This window comes from Rattus rattus, chromosome X (assembly GCF_011064425.1).
Source record: "Rattus rattus isolate New Zealand chromosome X, Rrattus_CSIRO_v1, whole genome shotgun sequence".
In the NCBI taxonomy this organism is placed as follows: Eukaryota; Metazoa; Chordata; class Mammalia; order Rodentia; family Muridae; genus Rattus; species Rattus rattus.
The window spans coordinates 49,938,831-49,962,450 of record NC_046172.1 but is presented as its reverse complement, the minus strand read 5'-3'; the positions used below and the strand labels follow the sequence as shown (position 1 = coordinate 49,962,450).

At 38.5% G+C, this 23,620-nt stretch overlaps 1 protein-coding gene and 2 pseudogenes across 1 annotated transcript; 2 read left to right on the top strand and 1 right to left on the bottom strand.

The window, feature by feature from the left end:
- The first annotated feature begins 285 nt into the window (after positions 1-285).
- On the top strand, positions 286-1,871 carry LOC116888772 (annotated as a pseudogene).
- A 6,130-nt stretch (positions 1,872-8,001) lies between these two features.
- Positions 8,002-11,577, bottom strand: LOC116889360 (melanoma-associated antigen B4-like). The gene is made up of 3 exons (XM_032890468.1): positions 11,536-11,577; positions 9,584-9,654; positions 8,002-9,477 (listed from the first exon to the last, which is right to left on the bottom strand). The coding sequence occupies exon 3, from the start codon at positions 9,414-9,416 to the stop codon at positions 8,394-8,396; it is 1,023 nt and encodes a 340-aa protein (XP_032746359.1). The 5' UTR covers positions 9,417-9,477; positions 9,584-9,654; positions 11,536-11,577; the 3' UTR covers positions 8,002-8,393.
- LOC116887886 lies at positions 10,180-22,536 on the top strand (annotated as a pseudogene).
- The last annotated feature ends 1,084 nt before the right edge of the window (positions 22,537-23,620 follow it).

Below are 23,620 nucleotides of genomic sequence, written 5' to 3'. Positions count from 1 at the left end.
AAACAGAAGAAATTATACAAACCCATGAAACTGAACTCACAATTGAATGGAGAGGTTCAAGACAGAAATAAAGAAGGATTGTTTTTTAAAAAAATAACTTTTAGAATTGATGAAAATTAAAACACAACATAACCAAACTTGTACACAATGTATGCAATACAAAGAGGCAATTTCATAACACTGCATGCCTACATTTAAAAATAAAAATGGGCACAGCAGTGACGTGTCCTGACTCTACAGATGTCTGCTTTAGGTATCGCAACAAGATCCGAAGTACACCCGAGAACCTCAGGAACCATGCAGAAGCCATACAGCGAAGCAGGGACTGCCTTCATTCAGTCCCAGCAGCTCCATGCAGCCACAGCTGACACCTTTCGGGAACACATGTGGCACATGGACATTGACTCCGTGCCCATCACGGCCTGCAACACTGGCATCTTTTTTTATTGTGCTTCCTAGTCTGTGGAGATGCTGAAGGAGATGATTAAAACTAGGATGAACGTGACAAAGCTGAATTTCTCTTACGGAAGCTATGAGTACCATGATCAAGAATGTCTGTGTAACCACAGAAAACTTTACATCTGATCCCATTCTCTACCATCCCATTATGTTGGCTCTGGATACAAAGGGACCTGAGATCCGAACTGGATTCAAGGGCAGTGGCACTGCAAGAGGTGGAGCTGAAGAAGGAAGCCACTCTGAAGATCACCCTGGACAAAGCCTACATGGAAAAATGTGAAGAGAACATCCCGTGGCTGGACTGTAAGAACATCTGCAAGGTGGTAGAGGTGGTCAGCAAGGTCTACATGAACAATGAGCTCATCTCACTGCAGGTGAAGGAAAAAGTTGCTGACTACCTGGTGACATACGTGGAGAATGGTGGCTCCTTGGGCAGCAAGAAGGGCTTGAACCTATCTGGTGCTGCTGTGGCTCTCCATACTATGTCAGAAAAAAAATCCAGGACCTGAAGTTTGGGGTGGAGCAAGATGTGGACATGGTGTTTAAATGCTTTTTCACCCAAGGCAGTCGAACGGCAAGAAGTTATGAAGGGTCCCTGGGAGAGAAGGGAAGAACATAAAGATCATGAGCAAAATCGAGAACCACAAAGGTGTCTGCAGGTCTGATGAGATTTTGCAGGTCAGTGATGGAATCATGATGGCCTGTGGTGGCCTGGTCATTGAATTTCCTGCAAAGATGGTCTTCCTAGCTCAGAAGATGATGATCGGACAATGCAACCCCATTGGGATGCCTGTCATCTGTGCCACACACATGCTGGAGAGCATGATCAAGAAGCCATGCTGCACCCATGTTGAAGGCAGTGATGTGGCCAATACAGTTCTAGATGGAGCAGACTGTATCACACTGTCCAGAGAAACAGCCAAAGGGGACTACTCTGGAGGCTATTCTCATGCAGCACCTGATTGCTGGAGAGGCAGAAGCTGCCATCTACCACTTGTAGTTATTTGAGGAACTCCACTGCCTGGTGCCCGTTACCAGAGACCCCACAGAAGCTGCCACTGTGGGTGCCGTGGAGGCCTCCTTCCGTGCTACAGTGGGGGCCATTATTGTGCTTTACCCTAAATGGGTCAAGAGTGTTCACCTAGTGGCGAGTACTGCCCAAGGGCTCCCACATCATTGCTGTGACACACAATCCCCAGACTGCTCACCAGGCCCATCTGTACCATGGCATCTTCCCTGTGCTATGTAAGGATGCTGTTCAGGATGAGGATGTTGATCTTCTTGTAAACTTGGCAGTGAATGTTGGCAAGGGCGTAGACTTATTAGAGAAGGGAGATATGGTCATTGTGCTGACCGGGTGGTACCCTGGCTCTGGCTTCACCAACACCATGCTTGTAGTGCCTGTACCTTAATGGCCCTCTGAAGCTTCTCTTCTAGCCCCCGTCCCTTCCCTTTCCCTAGCCTATCCTTTAAGCCAGCAACGCTTGTAGTGCTCACTCTGGGCCATACTGTGGCGCTGGTGGGCTGGGACACAAGGAAAATGAATGCTTCTGAAACATGCAATAGAGCCCAGCTATTTTTCATGGCCCTACCTGAGCCTAGGGTGAAGGAGGAATTCAGGATTGGAAGCCCTCTGACTTTATGACAGAAGGGCAGCATCATCTCTGTGTATTTTGCTACTGTAGAAAGTTATCCGAAGAATTCCCAGACCTAGCCTGGAGTCAGGAGATTTCAAGAGCAGGGGATGAGGGCTTAGAACCCAGGGTTCCAGTGTAGATGAGTTTTGGCCCTGGCCCTGACTTGCTTTCCCTACAGCTTTTTGCCACCCACCCTCCATCCCTACCCCGCCACGCGCGCACTCCACTGCTGTCACTGCAGACACCCCACTCTCCACCTTGTCTTCTTCAGAGTCTCCAGACCTGTTGCTATAATGCCCACCTGAATGTCAAAAAACAATAGCTGAAGCAAAAAAGAAAGAAAGAGAGAGAGAAAGAAAGAGAGAGAGAAAGAAAGAGAGAGAGAGAGAGAGAGAGAGAGAGAGAGAGAGAGAGAGAGAGAAAGACAGACAGACAGACTGGAGAGTGCTCATATTAGTAACTTAGCAACATACCTGAAAGATCTAGAACAAAAGAATAAGTAACGCATCAAAGGAATAGGTGGCAAGGACTGCACTAGGTCTTTAATCATTAAAATAGAATAAAAAAGCTATATTAAGAATCGATGGAATAAAAATAAATCAGTTCTTTTGAGGAAATCAGCAAGACTAACAACTCTTGGCTAAATGAGCTAAAATACAAAGAAAGAAGATACAAATTAATATTGTTAAAGGTAGAAATTGAGGATTACAACAAACATGGGAAATTCAGCGAATAATAAGATCATATTTTAATAATTTATACCCCACAAAACTAGTAAACCTAAAAGAAATGGATGGATTTCTTGACATATATAAGCAATTTAAACAATTTTAGTGTATGACACACTAATGAAATAGAAACACTAAAAAGAAAAAAACCTCTCAGCCAAAAAGAATCTAGGTTAAGATGATGAATTCTATAAAAACTTCAAATAAAAATTAATGTCAATACTGCTTAAATTATGATGCAAAATAGAAACTGAAAGAACATTTTCATATTCCTGTTTAAAAGCCTCTAATACTCTGATGTCAAGACCATAACAAAGATTCAACAATTAAAAAATGACAGAACAATATCCTTTATGAATATAAACTTAAAATTGTTCAGTAAAATATTTGCATATATCATTCAAGAATACATCAAAAAGATCATCCACCATGACCAAATAGGCATCATCCAAGAGATGCTGGGATGGTTCAACATATAGAAATAACCACAATATAAACTGAAAGAAAAACAAAAACTCCGCATGATCATCTTAGTAGATGTCAAAAAAGACTTTGAAGAAGTCTAAATGCTTTCTTGATAAAAATCCTACAGAGAAATTATGAATAAACATGATGTATTTTAACAAAATAGCAGTGCATATCAAGCCTATAGCTAACATCAAATTAAACGGAATGAAAACTCAAACAAATTCAATGAAAATTAGGAACAAGATGAAGTTATCAATTCTCTTCATACCTATTCCACATAGTACGTGAAGTCTTAGCTAGAGCAATAACACAACTAAAGATCAATAGGATACAAAGAGGAAAAGAAGAAGTCAAATTATCTTTATCTGTAGATGATATATGATTGCATACAGAAGTAACACTAAAAATTTAACCAGGTGACCCCTATAGTTGATAAGCACATTCAACAAAGTAGCAACATATGAAATAGATACACAAAATTAGTAGTTTTCTTATACAAAAATGCCAAAAAGACAGATAAAGAAATCAGGGAAATAGTTAACTTTCACAACAACCTCAAAAATATCTTGGTATAATTATAACTGCATAAATGAAAAACTTTTATTGTGAAAACTTTAAGACATTGAAGAAAGAATTTGAAAATGACATTAGAAGATGGAAAATCTTCCACAATCATAGATTGGTATGACTAATATTGTAGAAATTGACCTCCTACCAAAAGCAATCTATAGGAATAATGAAATCACCTAAAAGTTAGAACACAATTCTTTATAGAAATTAATAAAAGAATTTTCAAGTTCTTATGAAAAAGCTAAAAACCCAAGATATCTAAAGCAATCCTAAATAATAATTAAAAAAAAAACTGCCAGAGGTATCACAAGATTTCAAGTTATTGTATAAATCTGACTTAATAAAAATCATGGTATTAATAATAGATAAAATAGACAAAATGATCAAGGAATCAAATTGAGGACACAGACATATATCTATACACCTATGAAAAACTGAATTTTGGCAAAGAAGCCAAATATAAACAATGGTAAAGAAAGAGTATCAACAACACCCAGCATCTTCAAAAACTATTTCTGGTCAAATTGAGCGAATGAATGTAGAACAATGCAAATAGATCCATATTTATCACACTGCCCCAAAGTCATCTCCAAATGAATCGAGGACCACAACGTAAGTCCAAGTACACTGAATCTGATAGAAGAGAATGTGGAGATTAGCTCGTTGGCATGGAAAAATCTTTCTTAGCATAAGTACTAAGACAAAAAGCCATTAAATGGGACCCCTTAAAGCTGAAAATCATCTGTACAACAAAGAATACCATCACTTGTGCAAATCAATATCCTACAGATTGTGTAAAATTCTTTATCAGTTATACATCACACTGAGGGTGCATATCTAAAATATATTAAGAAGATGTTTTAAAAATTGAACTCAAGAAAAAAATCCAATTAAATATGGGGGAAAGAACTACAAAGTTCTCAAAGATTAAAGACAAATGACTAAGAAAGAAATATTCAACATCCTTATGTACCAAGAAAATGCAAAGCAAAACTAATTTGAGACTTTGTCTCATCCCAATCAGACTAACCAAGGTCAATAAAACATGATAGCTCATGCTGGCAAGGACTCAGAGAAAAAGGATCAGTCATTCATTCCTGGTTTGAATGCAGACTTGTACATCCAATACAGAAATTGCTGTGCCTGTCCTCAGCAACCTAGAAATAGAGCTAGCACAAGTTCCAGCTATACTGCTCTTTGGATACTACACAAAGTACTCCACAGCATACTGCAGAGATATGTGCGCATCTACATTCATTGTTACTGTACTTATAATAGCAACACATTGGAAAGAGCCCAGATGCCAATCAACTGATTAACAGATAATGAAAATTTGGTATATTTACAGAATGGAATATGATTCGCTGTTCAAAAATGAAATATTAAATTCAAAGGTAATGGTAGAACTAAAACAATTATCTTGATTGAGGCAATGTAGATCCCAAAAACAAATAATGCATTTTCTTCTAAATAGGGATGTTAGTTTTTAAGCTTTAAGATGTGTACTATAATCAGAATAACCACAGAGGTTACGTATCTAGTAGGGGACTAGAGGGAACAGACAATCTTTAAGGATGGAGAATTACATCATTATAAAGAGAAAAAATTAATCTAGAATATTTGTATTAAATGGGGAGGAGTTAAAAGAGAAAGGGGGGAAAAGAGTATGAGGTGAGACAATAACACTATGACCCTTAAAAATACATAAAAACCAACAGAAATAAACTACACCCCAGAGCCTGCATACCATTTTCACTCCACCATTCTGCCTGCTTTCCAAGAAGCTTACCAAACTCAGACACAAGGTAAGACCTTCCCCACCCAAGCCTTTAAACCACCAACTCTGCTGAAAACACCCCTAACAGCAGTAAACTGTACCCTATACCTTGTCTTCTATTTACCACCCCACAACTCTGCCTGCATTCTGGGAGGCCCACAGTTACCAGGGACAACCAGGTAAGACCCTTCCCCAAGCCATTGCTCCCTATATTCTCCTAAAACACAACCATCAGCTTTAGACTGCACCCCAATCCCTGGACTCCATTTTCTAGCCCACAAACTGGCTTGCTTTTTTGCAGGTCTGTCATCACCAGGAACTTCAGGCAATGCTGGTTCTAGATAGGACCCAAAATCCAGAGGCCACACAGGCTACAAAAATTTCAGGAAAGATACCCTACTGGTCCTAAAGTGTAACTAGTCACCAGAACTCCAGGCAACCCAGAAACTAGACAGAGGAAACAGAACAAAACGTGTAAAACATCTAAAAATACCCACCCAACAAAGATAAATTAAGAAATATGTATCTAAGCATATAATAATAGCCCAGAAGCCTAAAGGCCACAATAAAAGCACATTCAATAAAGCCAAGGCACCACGAGAGCCCAGTTATCCTGCTACAGCAAGCCCTGGATATGCTAAAAGCTGAATCACAAGAAAATAACCTTAAATCAAATCTTCTGAAGATGATAGAGACCTTTAATATGGAAATGAATCAATCTCTTAAAGAAATACAGGAAAATACAATCAAACATGAAGAAAATGAATAAAACTGCTCAAGACCTGAAAATAGAAATAGATGCAATAAATAAAGCACAAACTGAGGGAATACTGGAGATAGAACCTAGGGAAAAGGTAAAAAACAAAACAAAACAAAACAAAACAAAAACAAAAACAGAGTAACTACAGATGCAAGGATCTCCAACAGAAAACAAGAGACGGAAGAGAGAATCTCAGGCATAGAAGATAAAAATGGAGGAAATAGATCCATAGGTTAAAGAACATGTCTAACCTAAGTGTGTCTGACACAAAATATTCAGGAAATCTGAGGCATTCTGAAAAGAAAAACGTATGAATATTAGGAGTAGATGAAGATGATTCCTACCTCAAAGGTACAGAAAGTTTTTTCAACAATATCATAGAACAAATAGCTCAAACCTAAAGAAAGAGATGCCTATAAACATACAAGAAGCTTACAGAACATCAGTAGCTTCCACCCGGTAAGAAAATCTCTTGTCACATAATAAAACACTAAATGAACAGAGAAAGAATATTAAAAGCTCTAAGAGTAAAAGGCCAGATGACAGATAAAGGAAGACATGTCAGAATTACATCTGATTTCTCAACAGAGAATCTAAAATCCAGAAAGGCCTGGACAGATAATATTGCAAATTCTATGAGGCCACAGATGCCAGCCCAGACTCCTATACTCAGCAAAACTTTCAATCACCATAGATGGAGAAAAGTAGGTATTCCATGAGAAAACTAATTTAAACAGTTTCTGTCCATAAACCAAGCACTGCAGAAGAAATTAGAGAACAAATGCCAAGCCATGAGGATTTTCTACAACTAAGTAAACATAATTCGGCACTAAGAAAACCAAAAGAATGGAAACACACACACACACACACACACACACACACACACACACACACACACACACACACGGTGTGGGGAGAGAGAGAGAGACAGAGAGAGAGAGAAAGAGAGAGAGAGAGAGACAGAGAGAGACAGAGAGAGACAGAGAGAGACAGAGAGACAGAGAGACTACTATCACCAATGTCAAAATAAGAGATGTCAAAATAAGAGAGATTAAAAATCACTGGTCATTAATATCTCTCAACATCAACGGACTCAATTCCCCACAAAATAGACACAGATTAACAGAATGAACATGTAAAACAGGATCCACCATTCCACTGCATACCAAAACCAGACCTAAACATCAAAGATAGGTATTACTTCAACGTTCTGGGAAAAAAAAATTTCCAAGCAACTGGAAAGCAAGCTGAAGTTGTCATTCTGATAACTAATAATTCCAATTGAAGGGGGAGGGGTTGGTGAAGGGGAACACCCTTATAGAAGAAGGGAAGGGGGACAGCATAGGGGGCTTATGGATGGGAAACTGGGAAATGGAATAACATTTGAAATATAAATAAAAATATCCAATTAAAAATAATTCCAACTGAAATTAATCAAATGTGATGGAGAAGGACATTTCATACTAATCAAAGAAAAAGTTCACCAAGATGACATGAAGCAATTAAAGAGTAAATACGAAATTTATTATAATTTACTGGTTCATACATTGAGTAATCAAATCCAAGTTTGTCTCAATTGATATTACAAACAACAGACAAAAATCACACAGTTAATTAGTTTATTACTGTATTTGTTTCACCAATATGTGACATTACATTTCCATGAGAATCACTTTTACGAATTTATGTTTTCTTATGTAATACTAAAAAGGAACTTGTGGAAATTTTCCAATTTGTTTTTAAAGTTAAGAGTTCTTGGTTTTAACACTGAAATACAGCAATAAATGTATCAATCATAGCACTGAGAAACAAAGATTGTGAAACAAATTAACTTTCCATTAGCGGAATATTTGCAGTTCACCAAAGCAAATATACTTATCATTTACTCATGTATAGACAAATAAAAGAAGCTTTATTCCTGTAACCCATGAACTCGACTTCATAGAAAGCAACTACATTTCACACAGGAAGTGAAAGCTCAACTTTGGTTGCAGCTATTTGTAGAAGCTGCAGGACATGCATAGAGGACAATCCTTGCCCGCAGCAGCTGTGGGAACCAAGACTACAGATTCACGTTCTGCTCTCTCTATTTTTTCTTTAAGAGCTTCTTCATACAGAGCAGGGAAGAAGCTGGGAATGGTGTCATTGATCTTAGCCCAAACTTCTAGGACTTTCATTTTACTGGTTTCTATATGGGCCCGGTAACCCCACAGGAAATCATATTTTGGGGATTTACCTTTGGACATTTTGTGGATCTCAAGGTACTTTTGCTCAACCAGATCTTTGGTGATGAACCTTCGGGGTTCCCCAAAAATCAAGTGCTTCCTCCCTGCATATACTCCTAATATATTCAGGAATTTCCAGATCTCTTCCTCAGTGGCACGGTTGCCTTTTGTGAAAATCAGACCCAAGATGGTCATCAGAAGACCCATCTTTGGCAACCCCCTCTTGCCACTTAGAATTTCAGCAGTGGAGAGACCTAGTTTGCTGACAATAGCATAGGTTTCACTACTGTCATTGATTTTCTTTAACTGCATTCCAAAGATCATTTCCATGCGGAGGGAAGATTTCCTCAGGATGTCAGAAAATTGTATCTTGTATTTCTTGCTGACCACCCTCTGCATATCAGCATCTGTAAACTCTTCACTTTTCTTAAATTTGTCCAGCAGGAACTCTACCAGCATACTAGCATTCTTAGTAAGAGCATCATTAGATATCAGCTGAGGGATGGATTCTGCTTTGAAGGTACCTAGACATTCTGCATCACCACAGCCAACAGAACCCTCAGCCCCTTTATCAGAACCTGTACTGGACATATTTGCACCAGCAGATGCAGAAAACACAGCTCCCCAAGGCGTGCAGGCCTCAGAAATGCTTGGGGAATTAGCTTGACTAACAGGAAGAGATGCTGACCCTGTGCCTGACATACGGCGATCACCCTGAAGACCTTGGCTACCCCCACATGCATGGTGACGTTTGGCACGGGAGTGACCCTTCTTCTTGTGGCCCCGTGGCATGATAACAGGGGTCAGAGGCAACAGGCAGGGCTATGGTCAGGAGAGTTGGCAAAGCAGGAACCTGAAAGAATAGAATGACAACATGTGAGCACCATATCATTGCAAAGTAGAGAATACCTTTGCTTTTAGGAAGGTGTCTTTCATTGCTTTCCTGGAGGGAAACATACCGTGTTCCTTGTTCTCCTGTTCAGCTTGGTTAGGACTACTATTCTCTTGGTCAGTTTGAATCCCAAGAACACTGCAAAAGAAATTAGAGTTTGATACATTGCTGCATGATAGCCCAGTTACCTAGAGAGAGAGAACAGACTGTTCCCCCTGAATAAGACTCAAAATGCTCATGATCTATATTCCCAACTATCTATGTATTCATGGTTGTTAAAGTCTGAGTATAACTTTTCTCTGTTACTTCCTCTGAAGTTCATTCTGTAAACTTCTCTAGTTGCATACAGGAAAGTTTAAAAATCATTTCACTACTACCACATTATTCAGGGGACCTCAGGACTCCAAATTCTACATCCGAGGATATATTGAAGAGCCCTTGTCGCTGTTACCAAGAGTATATTCCCACACTCCACATACCCAAAAGAAGTTAAACAAGAAGGAAGGCACAAGTGAGGAAGCTTAAATCTCACTTATAAGGAAGAATAAAATAGTCATAACAGGCAAATGGAGGGAGGGAACTTGAAAGAAGAGGGTACAGGGAGGGAAATGGGCGGATTCGGGATCAGGTGTAGCGAAGGACAGGAAAGATGGCTATATGGACATGAAAATTAATGAAAATCTGCAACTGAAAGGGGTGACGAGGTGAGGACCTATCCAGGAGTAGACAGAGTCCTACGATAAGGGAGGTGTCCAATAATTAATGAAGGTGACCTTAACTGTGACTCACAGCATTAGGGATATGGAACCTAAACAGACCCCCTCTGCAGTCAGGCAGGAACCCCAGTAGAGACACAACCCACCCACAAAACTTGCACCATAATTTGTTATGTCTACAAAAAATGCAAGCACAGGGGATGGAGCAGAGACTAAGGGAATGACCAACCAATAATGGGCCCAACTTGAGACCCATCTTAAGCATCAATCCCTGGCACAATTAATGATACTTTGTTAGACTTACACACAAGAGCAAGTTATCCTCTGAGAGGCTCCACTCAGCAGCTGACTCAGATACAGACACCCACAGCCAAGCAGTGCATTGTGGGCTGCAAGGGGGATAGGAATTCCATGGGTAGACTAAGAGAGTCAACTAACCTGGACCCTTAGAGCTCTCTGAATCTGAACCACTAATCAAAGTACTTACATGGGCTGGACCTAGGTCTCCTGCATATTAGAAGCATAAGTGCAGCTTAGTCTTCATATGGGACCCAAACAACTGGAATGAGGGCTATCCCAAAAGCTGTTGCCTGTATATGTGATATATTCTAGCTGTGTTGCCTTGTCTGGCCTCAGTGGGAGAGGGGGCCCCTAGCCTTCAAAAGACTTGAAGTGCCAGGTGGTGGGATGATGGGGGGGGGCACCTGCTCAGAGAAGAAGGGAAGAGGAGGGGGAGTGATTGTGGGAGGGGTGACTGGAAGAGGGCAGTGAGCAGGATGTAAAGTAAATAAGTAAAAAGAAAAAAAAATTAAGTATGATTCCCACAACGAGCAAAGTCCCCAGCATGCAAGGCCCCTTGCAACAAAGCTCTCATCTCCCTATTCTACCAGAGACAAAGGTGGGTAGTACATCATTTTTTGTGGCTGCTTTCATCCCCAATTACTATCATACAGAAATTTGCTCTCTGCCCTCCTCCCAACCATGGATCATGATATCTGTACAGTTTTAACAATAAGCCTGTTTGTAACGCAGCAAATCTCAAAAATTTCCCTTTTGCTGCCTGAGTCAACCAGCCTTACCCCTGAGACTTCATTCCCTTAGAGACCAGACATTAGGAAAGATAATGGCCTCTTATTGTAACTGCCAGTGTTCCGGAACTCCAGAGACAAGTGTAAGGGTGGGGCCTGTGTGACGTCCTTTCTAGGATTAATTATGGTTTAGGAGAACTCACAGGGTTTAGTTTTGCCACTGTTTTAATTCAGATTATCCCCCAAGGCACATAAAATTTTTAAGTCTCTCTTACTTGGCCAGAGGACACATTCGAAAGCCTCAACCCTACAGGCCGTGAAAGCGGAAATCAGAGTCCTCTTCTTCCGGTTCCCTGCCTCCACCCTTTTCTAGGCGGCCAGTTCCATTGTTCAAGGCAAGGGGGAATTGTTCTCCCCCCCAAAAATGTTTTTTTTTCCTGTTGATATTTCACAGGCTAGGATATCTCTTGAATAAACTGACTGTAGATGTAAACCTCTCATTTCTATCAGAGTCCTAAATAGAAAGGAAGATGAAACAATTTTAAGTTTATGATTCATACCCACCACCTTAAATTATGGACAGTTCTCTAGGAGGTCAATCTTTCTTTGAGAGTCCTGAATCTTAAAGTTTTGTCTCCTTTCCTTCCGGGAATAGCTATATAGCCTAGGGTTGCCTGAAACTCTTGATCATCTTTCTTCAGTTTGCAGAATCCAGAGTTATCCAATGCTTGGTTGCTACCAATATTCTATTTAGATATTAGCTTATTTTAAATGTTTACTTTTATTTTGAGGCAGCATCTAGCTATATAGTCCAATGTAGCCTCACATATTCTGTATAACAGAGGGTGACTTCAAATTTAAAATCTAACTGGCTCTGCCTTTTTAGTGCTCCCATTTGTAGGCTTGAACACCTAAGCTCTTGATTATGTGTTAAGTGCTCAGATACATCTGTATTGCAATCCCTATGGATTTTAGGCCAGCCATCCAGAACCGGACCAGTCCTTAAAACTGCTGATATGAAATACTATATGATTTGTGTGACCACTTCTTTTTTTTTTCCATTTTAAATTTGAGTATGAGTTGATTCTATTTTATTACTTTTTATTGGATATTTTTTACTTCCATTTCAAATGTTATTCCCTTTCCCAGTTTCCCATCCACAAGCCCCCTATCACATCCCCCTCCCCCTTCTTCTATAAGGGTGTTATCCCTCCCCATCCACCCCCCTTCCCACCTCCTCGGTGTGACACACTTCTGATTGAACTGATTGTTATAGGTATATCAGCATGAAGGGAAGATAGATGCATGTTGGGTCCTTTGTAATTTGAGGTATGGCATCACTCTCTCCTTATGCAGCATCATGATACTGACTGCTGGCTGAGCCTGGAAATACAACCATTCTGATATAAAATCATCTCTTTCCCCTCAACATGGTATTCTGCAATACTACCTAAACGTAAAGGTGAAGGTATTAAATGAACTAACATCCAATTTTTTTTTTTTGGCATCATACTATGTTCAAGAGTTAAAATTTGAGTTTCAATCATATCAGATAAAGTCAGAAGACTTGATACTTGATTCCAACCTCATACTTGTGGGCATATTTTGATAAATGTGAGATTAAATGAATAACTATTAATCATCCGTTAATCTTTTATGATTTAGTGGCATAATCTCTCAACACATTGACTGAAAAGTTCTATCGTAGTCAGTTTGATCATTTGCTTTGGTATGTTTCATATCTGATTCTACTTCCAAGTACATTTATCTAGTTCTAAACATATTTGGTGGCACTGCTGTTAATTATTAATATCTCTTATTTACTTCACAATTTTTTCATGGTTGATTTCAATCACAGAAAGAGCTGTTTAATGGGAGTTGTCATATGTATGGTCATTAATGTAAAACAATGAATGTGAAAAATTAAAAATTGCTGACATCCTTACAGTGTTCTCATATGTAGCAAATAAATAGTATATATCATGATGTAGACATAATTCTTTCCTGTTTTATGAATAGGTTGTTATATCTACTCCATAAAGAATTTTTATGTTTCTATTTAGTTTTATATTTTTATAGTTGGAATATTCTTGATGTTTTGAAAGCTGTCCTTTCCATCAAATGATTAACCATGACTTTTAAATATATTTTTTTCATTTGTTTTAACTCCTGCACATGGTCATGTTTGCTTACGCTCTTAGGGTAGCACTGGCTTCCAGTGTACTCTTATCTAATGTGAATTCATTTTCTTGTTTTTACTTCACAAAAGCACAACACAACACAACCTATCTTGTGTACTCCTAAATTAGATACACATGAGCTTGTAGAAAATACTGTCTCCATGAGTAAGTTCTCTTACATACCCTTTTAATGGTGTATTGTCGTCTTGTTTTTGAATAAAGGGAAACTAACCTATTAAAATGGTTGAGTGATTATAATTATATAATTTCTCCTATACTTTTCTCCTTCCATATTCTAATATCCTTTCTCTCTTTAAAATGTATAGATATAAAATACCCATAAATAATATGTACAGCCAGATAGGCCGTATAATAGTATTTGAATGTATGTCTTCAGGGCTGACCATTTGCTATTAGGTCACCAAGTAGTGTGCCTTCCATTGAGAAAACTATGTCTCCAGTTTTTGGCAATCCTTATCTACTTGTAGTTCTTTAATGTAAGGTTGGAGCTTCATGGACATTTTATAGTACACTTTGGCATGTACATTGGTGTTATGTATATTCAGCTAGTGTTCAGGTACTCATGCCAGAGAGATATTGTATATAATCACAAAAATAAAATAACTTTTAAAATACTAAAGTAAGCTTGATATTTTGACATCATTTGAATAGAGATAAATTAAATGGCAATTTGTTCATTTCTACATACCTAATGAGATAGGTCCATAAACCTAATCTTGTCTAGAAGACTTTTTGGAAGTGTGTTGTACAACTTATTTAACTATACAAACTACAAATCATTGGTTTTCTACTTCTCTAGACCCTCTCTTACTTATCCTAGTTTTTTTTTTTTTTTAACTTTACTACACAGAAAACATTATCAAGTTTCCAAATACTACATGTGTTAGTGTTGTTTTAGGATGGATTTCTTTTTTGGATATTTTATTTATTTACATTTCAAATGTTATCTCCTTTCCCAGTTTCCCCTCCGCAAACCCCCTATGTCACCCTTCTCCCCTGCTTCTGTGGTGTTGTTCCCACCTCACCGCCCAGATATTTCCCTACACTGGGGTATCAAGCATTCACAGGACCAAGGGCTTCTCCTCCCATTGATGCCCAACAAGACCATCCTCTGCTACATATGCAGCTGGAGACATGGGTCTGTCCATGTGTACTCTTTGAGTAGTAGTTTAGTCTATAGGAGCTCTTGGGAGGAGGGGTCTGGGGGGGTTGACATTTTCATTCTTCCTATGGGGTTACAAACCCTTTTAGCTCCTTCACTCCTTTCTCTAATTCCACCATTGGAGACCTCATTCTCAGTCCAATGGTAGGCTGCAGCCATCCCTATATGTATTTGTCATGATCTGGCAGAGCCTCTCAGGAGACAGCTTTATCAGATTCCTGTCAGCAAGCACTTACTTCTTCACATTTGCAATAGTGTCTGGGTTTGGTGTCTGTATATGGGATGGATCTCCAGGTGGGACAGTCTCCAGATGGCCTTTCCTTCAGTATCTGTTCCACACTTTGTCCACATATTTCTTTTAGACAGGAACAATTCTGGATTAAAAATTCGGAGATGAGTGGGTGGCCCCATCCCCCATCCAGGGACCTTGCCTAACCTCTGGATAGGATACAGATTCTTCCTCTCCTTTGTTAGTCATTTCAGCTAATATCATCCCTATTGGGTCCTGGTAGCCTCTTGCTTTCCTGGCATCTGGGGCTTTCTGCTGGCTACCAGTTCCCCATCCCCTAATCTTACACAACACTGTTCAAATTCCTGGCTCTCTGAATATCATCCCCATCTCCCCTCATACCTGATCCTGCCCCCATTTTACCCTCCCCCATTCTCTTCCTTCCAAGCTTCCCACTCTCTACCTCCTGTGAGTATTTTGTTCCCCCTTCTAAGAAGGACTGAAGCATCCACACTTTGGTCTTCCTTCTTCTTGAGCTTCATGTGGTCTGTGAGTTGTATCATGGGCATTCCTAGCTTTTTTCCTAATATCCACTTATCAGTGAGTACAAACCATATGTGTTCTTTTGTGACTTGGTTACCTCACTAAGAATGATATTTTCCAGTTCCAACCATTTGCCTACGAATTTCATAGTCATTGTTTTTGATAGCTGAGTAATATTCCATTGTGTAGATGTACCACATTTTCTGTATCCAATCCTCTCTTGACGGGCATCTGGGGTCTTTCCAGCTTCTGGCTATTATAAATAAGGCTGCTATGAACATAGTGGAGCACGTGCCTTTTTTATATGTTGGGGCATCTTTTGGGTATATGCCCAAGAGAGGTATAGCTGGATCATCAGGCAGTTCAATGTCCAATTTTCTGAGGAACCTCCAGACTGATTTCCAGAATGGTTGTACCAGTCTGCAATCCCACCAACAATGGAGGAGTGTTCCTTTCTCCACATCTTTGCCAGCATCTGTGGTCACCTGATTTTTTGATCATAGACATTCTGACTGGTGTGAGATGAAATCTCAGGATTGTTTTGATTTGCATTTCTCTGATGACTAAGGATTTTGAACATTTCTTTAGATGCTTCTCAGCCATTCCATATTCCTCAGCTCTGAATTCTTTGTTTAGCTCTGTACCCCATTTTAAATAGAGTTATTTGATTCTCTGGAGTTTAACTTCTTGAGTTATTTTTATATATTGGATATTAGCCCTCTATAAGATGTAGGATTTGAAAAGATCTTTTCCCAATCTGTTGGTTGCCATTTTTTGTCCTGTTGACACTGTCCTTTGCCTGACAGAAGCTTTTCAAGTTTAAATTAATTTTATTATAATTTTCTATGGCAGGAAGTTTGCATGATTATTGTATATATCATTTTGATACAAAATAATTCCTACAAATATCTCTCCAAATACTGCTTTTTATGGCACTCAGATATTTTAAATAATTTGTTTCATTTCATTTATCTTTAATAATGCTTTAAAGACTCCTTAGATTTGTGTTTTCTTTAGAAGTATGTACTGCAATCTCTAAATGTTTTAAGGTATTCTTATAATGATTCTGTAGTCAATTTCTAAATTAATTTCTATGTGACCTTATAGAATACATTGTAATGTTTCTGTTTCTTTAAAAATGTTGTTATGAGTTATTAAAAGGGGAAGAATGTGATCCTTGTGTATGTTTATTCTATGTAAACTTCAAGGTGTTCACTATTGTGATCGATATTGTATAAAGATTACATACATGATGATTCTTTTCAACTAAATCATTATTAATTATTTGCTTTTGGGCTTGTAAATGACTCATAGGGGAATGTTAAAATATTTAACTATATAAGTGGATTTGTCTTTATTTTCATTAAAAAATTGTTTTATTTTGTGTATCTGGGTGTTTCATTTGTACGCATCTTTTAACTGCAAGTGTTGTGTGTACCTTGTGCCTCCAGAGAGTAAAAGAAGCTACCACATTTCATGAAACTGGAGTTAATGATGGCTGTGAGCTGCCATTATGGTGCTGGGAATTAAATCTGGGTGCTGAGGTAGAGCAAGCAGTTCTCTTAAATGCTAAACCATGTTTCAAGCCCTTTACAATTATTTGTAACACAGGAATATTCAGTATATACACAACTCTGATTGTTATATATTTTGGATAATTGATTCCTTTAATATCATATTGCACTGTCCTCTCTATGATAATTTTCATTTATCTAAATTCCATTTTTCAAAAACAAAGATGGCTATTTTATTTCTATTCAAATGTTAGAACTTTCTCTGACAGTCACTTTTAATATATTTTAACCTTGTATTTAATGTCAGTTTCTTGTATATAAGATGGCTGTTGTTTTCTAATCTACTTTGAAACATTTCAACATTTAGCTAGCATGTTTATGTCACTGACTTCTAGCATCCATATTGTGATAGTTATACTAATACATAGCAAGTGCTCTTTTGCTTTGTATGTTTTGTCATTTTGGGGCTGTCCAATTTGCTTTTGATTTTCTATGATAATTGAGAATTTTCACTTTCCTGTTTCCTCTTTTAACAGATATTGTTTATTTTCAAAAAGTTGTTGCTGATTTCTTTAGATATTTAAGTGAATCTTTGCAAACAGTTTAAGTCCACTTTAAAAGTCTCTTATAACAGTTTACTTATTTTTTAATTTGACTTTTCTTCAATATTTTATATATTGATATTTCAAATGTTATCCCCTTTCCCTCCATCTCCCAAACCCTCTTCCCCTTTTCTCTGCTTCTATGAGGATGCTCCTACTCTCACCCACCCACTCCAAACTCAACTCCTTGGCATTACCCTACATTGGGGAAATGAGCCTACATTTCACATAACCAAGGGTTTTTCCTGCTATTTATGCTGGACAATTCCAAACTCTATTAGCTATATGGCTGGAGTCATAGGTCCCTCCATGCGTACTCATTGTTTGGTGGTTTAGTCCCTGGGAGCAGTAGTAGGTCTGGTTGGTTGATATTGTTGTTCTTCCTATGTTGTTGCAAACCCCTTCAGCTCCTTGTTCTTTTCTCTAACTCCTCCATTGGGGTCCCCTTATTCAATCCAATGGTTGGCTGCAACCATCCTCATCTGTACAATAGGGCTCTAGCAGAGCCTCTCAGGAGACACCCATATCTGGCTCTGGTCAGCAAGCACTTCTTGGCATTTGCAATAGTGACTGGGTTTGATGGCTGCTTATGGACTGGACCCCCAGGTGCAGTGAGCTCTGAATGGCCTTTCCTTCGGTCTCTACCCTAAACTTTGTATAAATGTACAATATTTCTGATGACTAATGATATTGCACATTTTTATGTGCTTTTCAGCCTTTAGGTATTCCTCAGTTGAGAATACTTCATAAATGTTGCAAATATCTTTTAGCAGACTACTCTCAACTTTTGCTTCCTCTTTCTTGTACTATTGCTCTCATGTGTTTTTGCTATTCATAAGATGTAACTGAATGCAAGCATTTCATGCAAACTTTTATCTGCTAGATGTACTTAGAAAACAGAATAAAATGTTATAGTTTATGTTTATTTATTCTACCACACAATCACGTTTTCCTATAAACCTGTGCTTCTGACTTACATTTATTTTTTATGAAGGAATTCTTTTAATATGTCTTGCAAATAAGGTCTTGCCAAGCAGGCCAGATTTTGCTTTTCACATAGGAACTTTCCATTCTTCATGTTGAAAGAATATATGGTGACTATAGAATTCTAAGTTAGTGGGTTGTTTAAAAGAATTTATTTATTTAACTTCATTTGCTCTGATGTATCTATTTAAACTACAGTTAATGTTTGTATTTTTCCATTCTATTTTTAAGAGTCTTAATATATTATGCATAGGTATTTTTAATTGCCTACACTGATAATTCCTAAATATATTCCATATTAAAGGCTAATTCTAAATATTCATGGTATTTCATAGTTTTTGTTTTATTGAAAGCATGGTATGATGTCTTGATTTATAAAGAACTAATATCTGCACGCATTATGATATTTTATATTTTTCTGATTACGATTCATGTTGTATTCACTATATCCATAGGTGTTAAAAGCTGAAACTTTTGCTATTCTTCATTTTTGTCTTCTTTCTTCTTTCAAATATGTAATATTATCTTTAGTATTCCTGTGCTATTAACATAGAAGCCTTCTAGTGGGAAATGAGAAGAATCATTATATAATGCATCTTGGTGAGTCTGGCTTAACTACTTCATGAGGCCTTCTTAAAAATTTTATAACTCAGGCAAGGAAAAAAAAGTGAGGCACTTACGCTACTTGGCGTTTTACTGCCAAGTCTTAGAAAGCTAGAGTGGGGGCAGGGGGTTGTCTATTCACCTTCCCAATTTGTTTGAACTGTAGTGAAATCATATGTCACTTAGATTATGCTAAATATTAATAATTTTTCTTTTGAGGGCTTTGTTTTGAAGCACAGATTGCTCTGTCCATCTATCATATTAGATATTTCACTTCTTCAGCTGGCCATACAAAGGCATATTCATCTAGTCTACAGGATATATTGTAGGGACCTACATGGACTGACCTTGGCCTCCAACCGTATAAGTAGCAATGAATAGCCTAGTAAGAGCACCAGTGGAAGGGAAGCTCTTAGGTCCTGCCAAGACTGAACCCTCAGTGAATGTGATTGTTGGGGAGGAGGCGGTAATGGGGGAGGATGGGGAGGGAACACCCATATAGAAGGGAGGAAGGTGTTAGGGGGATGTTGGTCCAGAAACCGGGAAAGGGAATAACAATAGAAATGTAAATAAGAAATACCCAAGTTAATAAAGATGGAAAAAGAAAAATAAAGAAGTACAAGAAGTAAATCTCAAAAAATTTTGAGTCTCTAGCACACTGGAAAACACTTGCATTCTTACGTCTAAATAATTTATAGTATGGCCCAACAATTTGCCAAATAGTTTAGATTTTCATGCTGCCTCCATTTGTTGCTTCTGTTTCTGGACTTTGGTCCCACTGAATTCTTTATAACTTCCAGTGTATTTCTCTAAATTGAGAAATGAGTAGCTTGTCCTGTGACCTCAGAGGCTATCTTCTTCTTCTTTTTTTTTTTTTTGCTGTAGCCTAGAGGCCAAACTCAATACTATACTATGTAACATTTTCTCTTTCCGTAGTTGGTAAAAAATATGGTAGCTTTCTTCTTTAGGTCAATCAGAATATCAAAAGCTAATTAATATCAAAATTACATCATATATAGTATTCATTATCAGAACAGTGTTTTCTCACTAGTACCATATAGCATATCTTATAATACCTAATGTAATTATAAGGTGCTATTCATTTTTTCATAATCAAAATCTTAGAATGAAGTCAGCCTTCCTCCCCACATTAGGTCAAAAGTATATACAACTTATGATCATCAAAGCAGGATCATTGAGGAACTGTATGTTATTCTTTTTCACATTCTGTCTTCTAGGTCCTATTGCTTATAACCGTACTATGTAAAAACATTCTAATCTTATCCAGATATGACCCTCTAATACCAATCACATTAAACCATCACCTCAAAATTAAGATTTCTTCTTCTAAATCATATGAGGATTCTCTGGGAAATTAAGTGTCAAAAATATGCCCACCGAGAAATTTACACTTTTTGGCATAGACCCATAAGAACTTGAAAAGTACCACCTGCTCCATACTCAGTATACAGTAGGATAGATCTAGAAATATATTTGCTCTGTACCCACTGACACACATGGATATGTCTACACTTACTTTTTCTTGGCTAGACCTTATCTTTAAAATGATTCCTCTGTGTTCTTTTACTCTTCATCTTGCAATTGTTTGTATCACAGAAATAGTTAAAAATAACTATTTTTTTCAGAAAAAGATAATAATTTTCTTAGTCTCATGTACACATTATCCCACTTCAAATATCTCCTTTTTTCTGTTTTATTGAAAATATATTTTTCTCACACAATATATCTTGATTACATTTCACCACCCTCTATGCCTCCCCACCTCCATCCAATCCAGATACAGCCCCTTTCCTTCTCTCATTAGAAAAGAAACAGGCTTCTAAGGGGTAATATAACAAAATTAATACATAGGTAGTTGAGCAAACTAAAAGAAGGAAGAACAAACAGAGAAAGCACATCAGACCCACTCTTTTGCATACCCAGGGATCCCATAAAAACACTAAACTAGAAGCCATAATATATATGCAAAGGACCTATAGGGCAAAAGTGTGTGTGTGTGTGTGTGTGTGTGTGTGTGTGTGTGTAAAATCAATATTATAGAAACAATAATAAAAAGAAACAAAAAATTTAAAATAATAATTATGTATATTCATAATTATATATTAACAAATATATATGTTTAATCCCTGAGAAGTCACAAGACAAGATGCTGTTGAGTTTGTTTTATGTTGGCTATCTACTCATGTGGCCTACACTTAAGAGTATTTCTATACACACTGAGACTCCACTGGAGAAAACTAGATTTTCACTTACAAGTGGTTATCAACTGTAGATAGTTTCTGGATTAGGGATGGAGGCAGGTGGTTGTTTCTCCTTTCAGCTCTAGGACTCCATCTGGTGCAGACCCGTATGTGCCCCGTATGTACTACCTCGATTTCTATGACTCCATATGTGCATTGATCCTGTTGATTTAAAAGGCCTTGTTTTTCTTTGTGTCCTCCATCCCCTCTGGATCATACACTCTTTCTGTTTCTTCTTCCATGGTGTTCCCTGAGCACACAGGGGAGGGATTTATTTCTAAACAGAGACAACCTGCTTAGAGTTGGTGTTTCAAGGTCTTACAGTGAGTCTCTGTATTTGTTCCCATCTGTTGCAGGAAGAAGCTTCTCCTATGCTGGCTGAATAAGGCACCAATCTATGGGTAACTCATACAAGCAGTGTTGCTACCTTGAGGTGTGTCACCAAGTCATTGTGTTCCCCTGGCCAACTCAATACTGACCTGAGCAAGCTAGCTATGAAGATGATCCCCTTCCCATGCTTGCATTTCTTCATCCTCCACTTCAACCCTCCATCACAGCCCAAGGTAATCAGCAGTTTGGTGCCCTGACAGTGCCTGAGTTGACACAGGAGATGCTGATGCTAACAACATAATGGCTGCCTGTGACCCATGCCATGGATGCCACCTGACCATCACTTCTGTCTTCAGGGGCCCCATGCCAATGAAGGAGGTGGATGTGTAGATGCTGGCCATCCAGAACAAGAACAGAAACTACATTCCTAACAAGATTAAGGTAGATATGTGACATCCCACCACTGGGCCTGAAGATAGCCTCCACCCTCATTGGCAATAGCACTAACATCCAGGAGCTATTCAAGTGCATCTCAGATCAGTTCTCAGCCATGTTCCATCATAAGACCTTCCTGCACTGGTTCACCAGTGAGGACATGAGCGAAAGGGAGTTCACCAAGGCTGATAGTAACAGGAACGACCTGGTCTCCAAGTACCAGCAGTACCAGGATGCCATGGTCAATAACAGGGAAGAGGCTTTTCAAGATGAGGATGAAGAAAAGATCAATGAAAACGGAACCTCAAGCTGCTACATGAACATTTACTTTTTTCTTAGTTCTGATGATGTAGAATGGTGCCCTGGTCTAAGCATGTCACAGGTCACTCTCAAACCAAATACACTAAACTGATCTCCAGGTTAGCTGCAACAGAGAACTTTCCTTTACCAGAGAATTAGCAGTCCCAGCAGACAGGGAGATTTTATATAAAAACACTGAAAGCAAAGTAGTGGGTCTTACAGTGAAAGATCCCCGAAGAGAGACACTTACTCAAGTCTCAGGAAGTCTCGGACCCCAGACACAGAGAGACCATTTTGGATGTAATATGCAAAGGCGAGGTTTATTACGGAGATCTATTATGGAGATCTCCGGGCCGACACATATCCCACACAGGAGACAGAGGTGTCGACCCCGAGTGGCTGGGAGAAGGGCTTTTTAAAGGAAGAAGTCACAAGCTCCAGGAGATGGGGGGATGTCAAAAGGAAATACCAAAAATGTCCCAAGGGGAAACTCTCAAAGTCACAGGATTGTTCTTAAGGCTTTAGGGTTTAAATGAGGGGAAAGGTCAAGCTCTCTTTCTCCTGAGAACAGATCTTGATTGTCCTTTAGGGTAAATGTTTGTCAGAGTTGACGAGGCATCTGCATCTGAAACACATCTGGTTAGGCTTGACCTGCGGGTTTCTTGGAATACTCTCCACAGGACACAAGGTCTGGAGGGCACAAAGGGGACTTGAACAAACATCACTGGGGCAGAACAAAATCCATTACTCATTTACTCAGTCTGGTGATAAGCGGGAGGGTCAGTGTCTCTGAACCAGTTCTGTATTTTTAACAATCTGTCTTCCTGAGTCAGATCCTATTGCTGAGTTTTGAGCTAATTTAAAACTCTATCTTTCAACAGGGCTAAAGAAAGTGACTACCTTCTGATAGTGCCCCCACCAATTAGCAGTGGAGTTAGAATAAGGATTTGTTTTTCATCCTTGGTGATAAAAACTAAAGCTGCACAATGTTATCTTAATCGAATACACAATATGGAACTTTATGAAAATCCATTCATAATAAAATGCTAAACCTGCCCACCGGTCTCTTGAACTTCATCAAAGCACTACTATACATAGGTCTCATTTTTCAAATACATGTTTTGTGAGATACCAGAGAAAATCTTGGCAGAGGAAACTTTCAAGAATGCAGCCTATTATTTAACCAACATAATAAG

Bases quoted from the DNA above. Each gene is read 5' to 3' on its own strand.
- LOC116889360 (XM_032890468.1), bottom strand. From the start codon at position 9,416: ATGCCACGGGGCCACAAGAAGAAGGGTCACTCCCGTGCCAAACGTCAC.